At 35.2% G+C, this 11,914-nt stretch overlaps 1 protein-coding gene across 1 annotated transcript; it reads left to right on the top strand.

Moving 5' to 3' along the window:
- The first annotated feature begins 750 nt into the window (after nucleotides 1-750).
- LOC143631239 (5'-3' exoribonuclease 3-like) lies at nucleotides 751-11,593 on the top strand. Its single transcript, XM_077100060.1, has 23 exons — nucleotides 751-1,037; nucleotides 1,864-1,966; nucleotides 2,064-2,140; nucleotides 2,705-2,896; nucleotides 2,983-3,102; nucleotides 3,902-3,964; nucleotides 4,062-4,211; nucleotides 4,896-5,054; nucleotides 5,140-5,217; nucleotides 5,303-5,389; nucleotides 6,050-6,379; nucleotides 7,134-7,229; nucleotides 7,367-7,462; nucleotides 8,236-8,306; nucleotides 8,394-8,522; nucleotides 8,606-8,682; nucleotides 8,764-8,804; nucleotides 8,915-8,989; nucleotides 9,077-9,234; nucleotides 9,721-9,822; nucleotides 9,902-9,977; nucleotides 10,067-10,146; nucleotides 10,229-11,593. Exons 1-23 carry the CDS (start codon nucleotides 834-836, stop codon nucleotides 11,481-11,483), a joined length of 3,819 nt encoding a protein of 1,272 aa, XP_076956175.1. The 5' UTR covers nucleotides 751-833; the 3' UTR covers nucleotides 11,484-11,593.
- The last annotated feature ends 321 nt before the right edge of the window (nucleotides 11,594-11,914 follow it).

Consider the following 11,914-nt stretch of genomic DNA (forward strand, 5'->3'; position numbering starts at 1 on the left):
CATTGGGTTTCACACTTATATAACTCGTAGTGGTCTAACTCCTTCATATAAGAAACTGCCATTCAAACTGAAACGAAGACAGTTTCCTGTTGCGGTTTGTTTTGCAATGACCATTAATAAAAGTCAATGCCAATCACTAGCAAGAGTTGACATATACCTGCGAGAACCGTTGTTTACACATGGTCAACTATATGTGGTTTTATCACAAGTGAAGAGTAGAGACGGTGCTAAAATGTTTATATCAGACAAAGAAGGTAAACTTACAAATAAAACTACAAATGTGGTTGATAAGAAACTATTTAGTAATTTATAATTGTAAAATGAATGTTATTTTCGTTGAATGTTATTTTTAATAAATTTTTCTTCTGTTACCGGTATTATTAACAATTATATATCATGTTGTCGTCTCCACATGTATATATGACATTATGTTTTCCACTTTCATATTATATGTGGATGTTACATGATTTATATTTTTCCACCCATGGCGCCCACGAGTCAGTAACCTATTATATATTATATATATGTAAAATTATAATTGAAAAAAATATATAAAATTTAATTTTAATTAATAAATAGTAAACGGGCCGACCCTGAAGGTATAAGAAACTATCCACCAGACAAACTCACTAAATCGTCCTAAAGATTCAAATCAAGTTCGGGCTCACCTGGTGCACATAGCAAGGGTAAATTCGTCCTAAAGATTAAAATAATCCCTCTGCCCTAATAAGTAATAATATTGCTCTTCCTCTTTCTGTTTCCGTTGTTTCACAAAATAAACATTTGCATCCAAAGGGTAATTATTTATTAGGGTTTAATTAATTGAACAGGCGATGGGCGTTCCGTCGTTTTACCGGTGGTTGGCGGAGAAGTATCCGATGGTGGTGGTGGACGTGGTTGAGGAAGAAGGCGTGGAAATTAACGGCGTTAAGATCCCCGTTGATACGAGCAAAGCTAACCCTAATTGCATCGAGTATGATAATTTGTATCTTGATATGAACGGGATTATTCATCCCTGCTTCCATCCTGAAGATAGGGTAACAATATATATATATATTTGTTGTTCCTTTCATTTGCTGATTTCAATAATGTTCCAAGTTTTTATTATTTGCTATTGTCATTGCTTTTGATATTTTCAATATGTTATTTGTTACTTCTATTGTCATCTATGCATAAGAAGATATATTGGTTATCGGTCCCTTGGTAAATTATCGGTGCCAAACTGACCGACATTGGTATTATCTCTTAATTTTATTTTTAATGTTTAATGTTAGTGTTTAAACATTAAACATAATCCTGCCACTACTTCCTCTCCTAGTACTAATTTCAACACCATAATCCTGTCATTATGACGGCAGTTCTCGAGTTGTCAAAACCACAGCGTATAACTGTTAAACTTTGATTTCCTTTATTTTGCTTCATCCACATGTACTTAGAGCCGAGGGTCTCTCTGGAAGCCACCTCTTTATTCCTTTGGATAGAGGTACGGTGTGCCTACATCCCACCCTCCCCAGACCCTACCTATAGCTTTGCTGTTGGTGGGATTTTACTGGGTATGATTGAATGTTAGTGTTTAAGACGTAAATCAGTTTCTACTTGCTACAATTGTTAGTGTTTTGTAAGTTGCAAAATGTTAACTTGTTAATGGTAGGTGAGTATGCTGATATCCCCACCGATATATCTCACTGAGATAACCGATTTCTCAAATATCGGTCAAGTATTTTTCCTGAATAAGAACAAGCTTTTAACAAAACATTGCTTAGGAAACATAAAAGAATTAGTTTTTGATAAGCTATGCTCTTACAAGCTGTTGTTCTATGGCGCCACATCTTATGATCTTATTTTGATCTTTTATATATACAGCCTTCTCCAACCTCTTTTGATGAGGTGTTTCAATGCATGTTTGACTATATAGACCGCCTTTTTGTCATGGTTCGACCACGAAAGCTGCTTTTCATGGCTATTGGTAATTTATTATCAACCGTGATTCTTTTCTGAGTTTAACTGGTTTGCTATCAGTGGGATTTTACTTGTTTGTTTTCTTACTTTTCAATATGTTTTAGATGGTGTTGCCCCGAGAGCAAAAATGAATCAACAGCGGTCTAGGCGTTTTAGAGCAGCTAAATCAGCAGCCGAGGCGGTATGTACCTTTCTTATGTTCTTGATTAGTGGGGTCAAAATGGGCTGGTCAACAGGTTGGGAATTACTAAGGGTGTAAACGAGCCAAGCCACTCGTGAGCTACTTGAGAGATCGGCTTGCTAAAAGCTTGATACAAGCCGAGCTTAAACGAGCTCGAACTTAAAAATGAGCTTGTTTAATAAATGAGTCTGAGCTTTGGCCCTGGCTTCACTTATCAAGCTTGAGTTGGCTTGTGAGTCTAAACGAGCATGTTATATACCAATTCTTTGATTTTTAAACGTATATAAGTCAATTAATAATTGGTTTCATCAATTTTCTAAATAGTAATAAATTTTATAATTGCAAAAGCTATCACTAAATAAGATCTAGTTTTAGTAAATAAATGACTTATTAGCTGTGAACATTCAAGTATTCTTTGGGAGGTTACTGCATTCGTTAACATTTTTCTCTTTTGTACCTATTTTATTTATTTGACCCGTTTCATATGAAACATAACCAAAATGAATTTTTCTTTTACAAAAGCGGGTTGGAATAAAATAAAAGTTCATGAAATATGTTTTTTAGGCTGCTGAAGAACAAAAGCTGCGGGAAGAGTTTGAGAAAGAAGGCAGAAAGCTTCCACCAAAGCAAGAATCGCAAACTTTTGATTCTAATGTCATTACTCCTGGAACCGAATTCATGGACGTTTTATCAACTGCTTTACAATATTATATTCACAAAAGATTAAATAATGATCCCGGATGGAAATCTATAAAGGTATTGTTGTTTATTCAAGGTTTTGGTTTATTATTGATGTTTATAAATGTTGTCTTTTTTTTTAACGTTTTGTGATTTGTATGAAGGTTATGCTTTCTGATGCAAATGTTCCTGGCGAAGGAGAACATAAAATTATGTCGTACATTCGGCTTCAACGAAATCGGCCTAATTTTGATCCTAACACTCGTCATTGCTTATATGGTTTGGTATAGTCATCTGTTCGTTCAAGTTTTTAATTCATTATACTTAATTAATCTGTCATTTGATTACAGATGTTATATAACTTATATTATATCAATAAGAATCTATGTTTTTGAATTAAAGTAGCTTTGGTAGAGTTTTGAACCCTTTGTGATAACTTTATATATTAATTATAGTCTTTTAGCCTGTTATGGAATAGGGATAAGTTGTAACCCAATTCCTGGGGTGTGCATGAAACAGAAATAACTGACACGTAACCAAAACAACCAACATAAGCGAACTGAAATAACAGAGCCTAACCCAAAACCGACAGTTTGGTTCTATATTTTATTAAACACCAAGTTTTTGGTTTGGTTTTGCAAGTATTTAGAACCATAAAACCGACTTTTATAATTGAATTTTATGTATTATAAATTTTATTTTTGAATGTTTAGCAATTTATAAAAAAGTTAATGAATGGTGTTAGCTTAAAGAATTTAGGCCCAAATGTGTAATAATCAGGCTGGACCAAATGGTAGTTAACAAAAAACAATTAGGCTGGACAATTTCTTTGTCCAAAAGTTTCAAGTCCAAACGTCAAATTAAAAAAAACCAAAGGAAAAGCGACCCCATTGTGAAAACCAAAAAACTGAAATTTTGTGTGAGTTCAAAACAGACTGATGCAATCCTCTATGCGAACCCATCCTTTGTAAATGGGCCAAAATTATCACCTTTAAGTTGTACAAGACTACAAGTCAGCTGTTCTTATTAGTTTTTTTTTTCAGTTTCAAGTTAAGGAAAATTGATATTGTTGTCAAATTACAGGATGCAGATTTGATAATGTTAGCGTTGGCTACCCATGAGGTTCATTTTTCAATACTCAGAGAAGTAAGTGTTCAACTTTTTGTTAGTTACAGAAACTCTTACAAAAGTTGGCTTATATCCCATGAAAATTGCAACATCTAACACATGTTTTTTGTTTAAGGTTATATCTTTTCCAGGACAAAAAGATAAATGTTTTCTTTGTGGTCAAGTGGGTCATATCGCAGCGAAGTGTGAAGGAAAGGTAAAACGGAAGGCGGGAGAATTTGATGATGCAAGCGGTGATGCGGGTCCTAAGAAGCCAGCATATCAGGTACGTAAGTTATATAATAATTAGGGTTGTGCATGACACTAAAATAACTGACATAACTGAAACCGAAACAACACAATTCAGCTCATAACTTACGGTTTGGTTTTATGTTATTTTATAAACTGAAATGATAACCAAAGTTTGGTTCGGTTTTGCATTTATCGAAAACAAAAACACTGAACTGAACCGTAAAAATGGAGACTTATATAACCGAACTGAACCCTTGAAAACTGAAAAAATTACTTTGGCATTGAATTTATGGATTATATCTTTTATTTTTGAATGTTAAGTAATTTTTAAAAAGATAATATACGGAGCTCAGAAGTTTTAGGTTCAAATGTTTAAGAATCATTTAGTTATTAGTTAACAGAAGAAATTAAGCTCAAAGTTTCAACTCCAAATTCATTATTTCGGGCCAACTTTTTGGTTCAAAAATTTCTAATTTAACTTTATTAGTTTGGGCCTATTTTCAGCCCAAAAGTTTCTAGTCCAAATAGCAAAACTGAGCCAAACTCGTTGTGAAAAACGAAACTCAAAACTGACGGGTTTTTTAAACCAAAAACTGAGTTTTTGGTTTGGATTGAGCCCAAACTGCACACCCTTAACAATAATGCTATTCGTAATTTAAATGGGAATCACATAGTTTAAAATATCATAATATGGAGAAATTGGGATATGGTTTTGCAGTTCCTCAACATATGGACTCTTAGAGAGTACCTGGAATATGAGATGAAGATTCCGGGCCATGATATTGATTTTGAACGAATTGTTGATGATTTTGTATTTATATGTTTCTTTGTTGGAAATGATTTTCTACCACACATGCCTACTTTAGAAATTCGTGAGGTATGTTTCATCAGTTTTGCGTTTATTCACTCGTGTACTTATTATATTTTGTATTTTATTAAGTTTTTAACATGTGCTTTTTCAGGGTGTGATTAATTTACTGTTTGCAGTATACAAGAAAGAGTTTAGGGCTATGGGCGGGTATTTGACTAATTCAAGCAAGGTAATTTGATCAAACTTTGGCTTTTGAATTAACTTTGGTTGCTTTGACTTTGACTTTGACTTTGACACTGTTTTTGTTATCACAGCCAGATCTTAGCAGAGTAGAGCATTTTATTCAGGCAGTTGGATCATACGAGGACAGCATCTTCCAGAAAAGAGCTCAATCGAATATGGTATAAAAAACCGAATCTGGCAATTTTGACCATAAATGAATCAATTTGGGCTGTTTCTGTCTCCAACAGGTCAAATAAAAAAATTAGTTAAAACTTTAAAATCAAGCAGGTTGAAACTTGAAAGTCTTTAATACTGTATTTCTAATGCTTACAACTTTCTCTATATTGCTTTATGCCAAAACGTAAATATTGTCCTTTTAATCTTAATGGTTAGTTAGTTACCTACTTACCATAGTTAATTAGCTACCAAAATGGGCCTACCAAAAGTTGCGTGAGTTGTGTCACCGAACGCCATCAATATTTTTTTTCATGTTAAAAAACATCAACCTGAAGTCACACTCACTTAAAATCGTGTAACCCGAGCACGATCCGATTAATCCATTTATCTACACGTGTCAAACAGGTTGACAGGTTGGTGGGTAATAATCAAGTTGTAAACGCGTTAAGAGGGTTGTAAAAAAATTGGCTAAGTGGGTCATAAACGGGTTAGTGGGTTGATGTTTTAGTTAAACAAGGTTGGCGGGTCGACATGATTAATTAAACGAGTTAAACAGGTCAACCAAAAGCATGTTATAGGTCAACTAAAGTGAACCTAATCACTTTGCTAATATTTTTCTTCATTAAACAATTGGCCAATGTTCTTTTCAGAGACAAGATGAGAGGGCCAGAGTCGACAGACAAGATAGGGCTCAAGCCAGAAGAGGAGGATACAATGGTGCACCACCGGTCGAACCCGAGTCACTGGTTCCCGTTCGTGGGTTTCATGGGTCCCGCCTTGCTACAAACCACACCTCTTCACCATTCCAACAAACGCCTAAGAAAAACGAGTACCAAATTACGCATGCTACTGAAGATTTATCTGCACTTGATATCAAGAGCAAAAGGCAGCTGCAATCTGATGATCTACAAGGCAGTACTCGGGCTAAAAAAGTTGCACGGTTGGATTCTGGAGCTGCTGTTGTGGAAGCAGAAAGTAGTATTGAAAATGAAGTACGCATTTTTCTTTATTAATGTCGTTTGAGCTATTTTGGAATGAAGAATTTGAGGGGCAAAACGGGCGGGGTGGGTAACATCTTGGTGTATTTACGAGCTGAGTTGAGTGGCTCGGTTTCTAGTTTTGCTCTTTAAAAGTAAATTCCAAATTCTGATATATAAAAATTATTATAACCCAAAATTATAAGTCAGTTTGTAAATAATATTTTAAAATTTTAAAAGTAAACGGGTTGGCTTGAGCTTTTGATGAGCCGAGCTCAACATTTTAGCTCATTAAGTAAATGAGCCAGGCCAGCTTGGTATGGATGGAAAACGAGCCGAGCTTGAGATCACCCTGGTTTGGCTCCGCTCTTTTACAACTCTAGGTATTCATTACAATTAATCTAATATTTGCAATAAAAGAGTTTTGAAGATTTTCTTTATTTTGTGTACCTTTTTGTTTGAATTTAGACCTGGTTTTATTTTAACTAACAGTTATAAGTTAGTTTGTATTCGTTAAGGAGCATAACCTAAATTTACCTGCGTACCCATAATGCTTCGGAGATTGTTTTTACATTAGATGCTTCATATAACATTAGTATTACAATAACAATATATTCAAAGTAATTTGAATTAAACGATTTTAAAGGTTGTTTTCATTTGAATACCGGTGTGAATTTTTTTATTTCTACTCATTTGCTTGTTGGGCACTTCAAAACTTGTCATATGTTAACGTGAAATATTAAATGTTTAATATGTTGTTTGTATTTAGGCACTCGAGAACAAAGAAGAATTAATGTTAAAGTTGAAGACTGTTCTTCGTGATAAGTCTGATGTTTTTAACTCTGATGAGCAAGAGGAAGATAAGGTTATACTTTGATTGTGATCATCTATTTAATAATTTTTGTTGTGTTGTATAAGTAGTGGTCGTCACCTTAAATGAACTGTTATAATCTTTTTGAACGAATGCAATATGTTTTATTAAAAATTATATTTTGTGGGCAGATTAAACTGGGGTCTCCTGGGTGGAAGGAACGGTATTATGAAGAGAAGTTTTCAGCCAAAACACCAGAGGAGCTTGAAGCTATAAGGAGAGATATTGTAAGTTTTTTAAATCGTTTCTTTGTGTATCAATAACTGTTTCAATATTTACGACACACCATGAAAACAAGAGAGACCCAACACAACACGAAATTTGTGGGTTTGGGTCAGTTTGGGTCAAACCCACAAACATCTTGGCTAAAACTGTTGGGTTCGGTTGACATAGCAGGTTGGCCGGTTTATTATTGTTTTATGAGGTTATGTTTTTATGTTATAACTTACAACGATTAGATAATTAATGCCAAAATCTAAAATTTAAAAGAGAAGTTGACGCCAATTTTTTGTTTATTTATTTATTTTATTATTAATCGTAGCTTTCTTACATCCATTGTTATTTTTAGTGTAAATAATATTAAAAAAGCAATTCACTTAAACGTGTTAGGTTCGGGTTGACTTGGCGCTTTGACAGCTAATATGTTATATATTATGTTTTTATGCTATAACTTTAAAATTATTAGGTATTCTATGAAAATTTTTTAAAAGGGAAATTGACATGAATTTCTTATAGTTAATTGTAATCGTTTCTAGTATGTTTGTATTCTTTTTGTTGTAATCTGTATTAAAAAGCCATTTTTTTTACTACGGGTCGAGTTCCTGTCAACCCGAAGTTCTTTTTTTGGCATTCCTAATTTTTTGTATTCTGCCTGCTAACCCACGAATGCGACTCGTTCAGCACCGATAATATCTCTACCAACATCAATCATAGCAATAAAAAAATTATTAATTTAAACTAATGTAATGAAATATCTATTTTTTAATACAATTCGTTATAGGTTTTAAAATACACAGAAGGCCTATGTTGGGTGATGCATTATTACTATCAAGGTGTTTGTTCCTGGACATGGTACCTCCCCCTCCCTCCTCCCCCCTTCTTTTGTTTTAAATATTTAGTTATTCTGTGATTTTTAAAAGTTTCATTTATATTTTCCAGGTTTTATCCGTACCACTATGCTCCATTTGCTTCTGATCTCAAAGATCTTAGTAAATTAAACATAAGCTTTGAACTCGGTACACCATTTAAACCATTCGATCAGTTATTAGGGGTTTTCCCTGCTGCAAGGTTGTGCTATGTTCTCTTTATATCTTGTTATCGTTAATTATAGAAATTTTATTTTTATATTAATTGAGAAGTTAGTTTTGCAGTGCGCACGCGCTTCCTGAGCAATACAGAAAACTGATGATCGATCCAAACTCACCTATTATCGATTTTTACCCAACAGGTAAATATATTTCTTGTGCATAAAATATAAAGATATTAATGTTTCACATTTGTATATTTACGTTTTTTTATCGGTTCTCAGATTTTGAAATTGACATGAATGGGAAGCGGTTTGATTGGCAGGTTTGTCTCATTGTTTATATAGTCTTTTATTATAAAACTATTTTTTACCTTTTATAGTATTTATACATCTTATATAATATGTTACTTTTTAATGTGATTATTGTTTTTAGGGTATTGCACTTTTGCCATTTATTGATGAAACTTGTCTTCTCGCTGAGGTGGAAAAACTTGAACATACTTTAACAGTATGGTGATTATTAATGCTTTAATTACATCATATAAAATTAAAGATTTTATTTTTTTAGTTTCAAGTGTATTTTTGGTTTTTGAAGGAGGAACAAAGGAGGAGAAATAGTAGGTCAAATAATATGCTTTTTGTGGCGTTATCACATAAGTTATCATCATACATTGCTGCTTTATATGAACGTGCTAACAAACTGTCGGCAAATGATTGGGCTGAAATTAAGGAACCAATCAATCCTGATGCAAGGTTTGTACTCATAACCTAATGGAATTAAGCGAACCCAGTAACAAAACCGATGGTTTGGTTTATGCTTTTCTAAAAACTGATTTTTTGGTTCTGTTTTGGTTTTACTATTGCAAAAAGTTAGGCTTAAATGTGTACTAATCAAATTATCAATCAACAAAGAAACTTTGGTCAAAGTTTCGTGCTCAAATAAATTACTTTTCGCTATTTCTATCTAATTTTCAGTATCGCATAAGAAGACATTTTCTATTTGAAGTAGTAATACTCAACTCTTGAATCCACCTAACTCGCATACCGTGGGATTTGAATCTCCGACCTTCACACACCCAGATACCATTGAGCCAAATGACCTTTAGTAATAACTTTCAAAATAAACATCTGAAATACACAATTGATCAATTTCATTTTAGCTACATACATTGTTTAATTAGTGGCTGTTTTGACTTATGAACAACTTTTTATTTATAAAATTTAATTTGTTATTTGCAGTGGTGGAATGAACGGCTATATTTCTCCTGCGGGTGACCTGTGTCCTAAAACTTTTAGATCACCGATTGCGGGAATGGACAATATAACCAACAATCAAGTCATGTAAGCTATTGTATTCATTGCTATATATTAATTCTTTATATTTGTTCTTTTTGGTATTGACTGATGTTTAAACTTTCAGTACTGCAATATACCACCTTCCAGATCCTCAACAACACATTGCTCGTCCTCCAGCGGGAATTAATTTGCCAAATAAGGTAAAACAATAATATACTTGTGTTAACAATCTAACCTAATATATAAATCTTTGTAATAATTTTGGAATTTGAACGTTTTTGTTTCGCAGACTGTTTCATTGTCTGATTTGAAACCCGCACCTGCTTTATGGCACGAGGGTAAAACGTTCAAACCCTTAGAAAACAGAAGGTACGCTCGGGTTGGTTTGTTTTAATTGTCGAGTTTGACTAGTTTATTTTTAACCTTTATCTGACTTAAACTTTTGATTCAGGAATTTGTCTTATAATATTAATAAAGAAAATAGGCACAAGAACCCACCTGGCTCTATTTGTGGGGACCAGTTACGTGAGGCGTCCCGTAAGCTCGTGCTCAACAGCTTAACAAAGCCAAACCCATCTGTTGCTTTCCCACGTTTCCAAGCCCAACGGGCCAATAATAATCCGTCAGGTGGATATCATACTGTGCCCTTGATAAGTCCACATGGGCTGAACTCTCAACACAGGTCCAACAATATGGGTCGTGGAACGCATGATACAACCGATCCACAGTCTGCGCGAACTTCTCTTAGGCGGGTAAATGGTAAATGGATACGTGAGCCTGTAAATCCTTCAAATGGGTCACAAGGGCCCACCAAAGTGACAGGTGGCACTCAACCGCTTCATGGACAAAGTGGAGGCAAAGCCTCTCGTAGAAACCGTAAGCAGTCGGGTGGATCTCAGAACGGGCCTGTAAGCCAACCACAAGGGCCTGACGGACCCACCAAAGTGCCAGCTGGCACTCAGGATCTGGGTGGTGCTTCCAACAATGGAGGCAATAATTCATCTGGTGGGAAGAACCGTAAGAAGAAAGGTGGACCAAAAAACCCTCCACCCGCGCCCAACGGGCCTCTTCAAGTGCCAGGTGGCACTCAACCGCATCATGGCGGTGGATCCAACAGTGTTGGTAATTCTTTTAGTGGGAAGGCACATAATCCATCAGGTGGATCTCAGAACGGGCCTCTTCAAGTCCCAGGTGGCACTCAACCGCATCATGGTGGTGGATCCAACAGTGGTGGTAATTCTTCTAGTGGGAAGGCACATAATCCATCAGATGGATCTCAGAACGGGCCTGTAAAACCTCCAGCCGGGCCCGCCAAGGTGCATGCTGGCACTCAGGATCCGGGTGGTGCTTCCAACAATGGAGGCAATTCATCTGGTGGGAAAAACCGTAAGAAGAAACGTGGACCAAAAAATGGGTCCACAAACCCTCTAGTCGGGCTCAACGTGCCAGGTGGTGCTCAACCGCATCAGGGCGGTGGATCTAACAGTGGTGGTAATTCTTCTAGTGGGAAGAACCATAATCAATCGGGTGGATCTCAGAATGGGCCTGTAAACCCTCCAAATGGGCCTGCCAAGGTGCCAGGTGGCAGTCAACCGTCTCAGGGCGGAGTGTGGGTCCCGAAGGTGAGTCAAAGCAGTGTTGATGCGAACATGGATCCTAAAGAAAGTGAAAATAAGAAAAAGGGTCGGATGAGACGGCGGCGATAAAAGGTTAATGTAGGTGAGCAAAATCAGGTTTCTTAACTTAAATCAGTTTTGTTGTGTCATGTTTGAATTTTTGAAATATGTTTTATTTCAATAAAATCTATCTGATTATTGACTCTTTCACTTATCAAGCAAATATATGGAATGATGTTTATTTATTTGATGTTTGGAACATGGGGTTTAGAAATAAGTTTTGATCTTGAAACCATCATATATAGATAGTAATTAATTTTTTAAGTTTTTCTCACCAGTTGTGTTTGTTGTATCTAATGTCATTTGAAAATCCTTGCCCCCCCTATTAATTAAATCTTTAAATAAATCTACTTTTGAATGGTTGATCGCCGACTAGCAAGATGCTAGCCAGAAAAAGTTAAAATACCTAAGGTTGGTTTTAAGCCTCTGTATCCAACTAATGTTATTATCTGTAACGTATC

The sequence above is a fragment of the Bidens hawaiensis genome, unplaced genomic scaffold (genome assembly GCF_021521415.1).
Source record: "Bidens hawaiensis isolate Kalapana, Puna unplaced genomic scaffold, B.hawaiensis_p1.1 tig00005976_1, whole genome shotgun sequence".
Classification (NCBI taxonomy): domain Eukaryota; kingdom Viridiplantae; phylum Streptophyta; class Magnoliopsida; order Asterales; family Asteraceae; genus Bidens; species Bidens hawaiensis.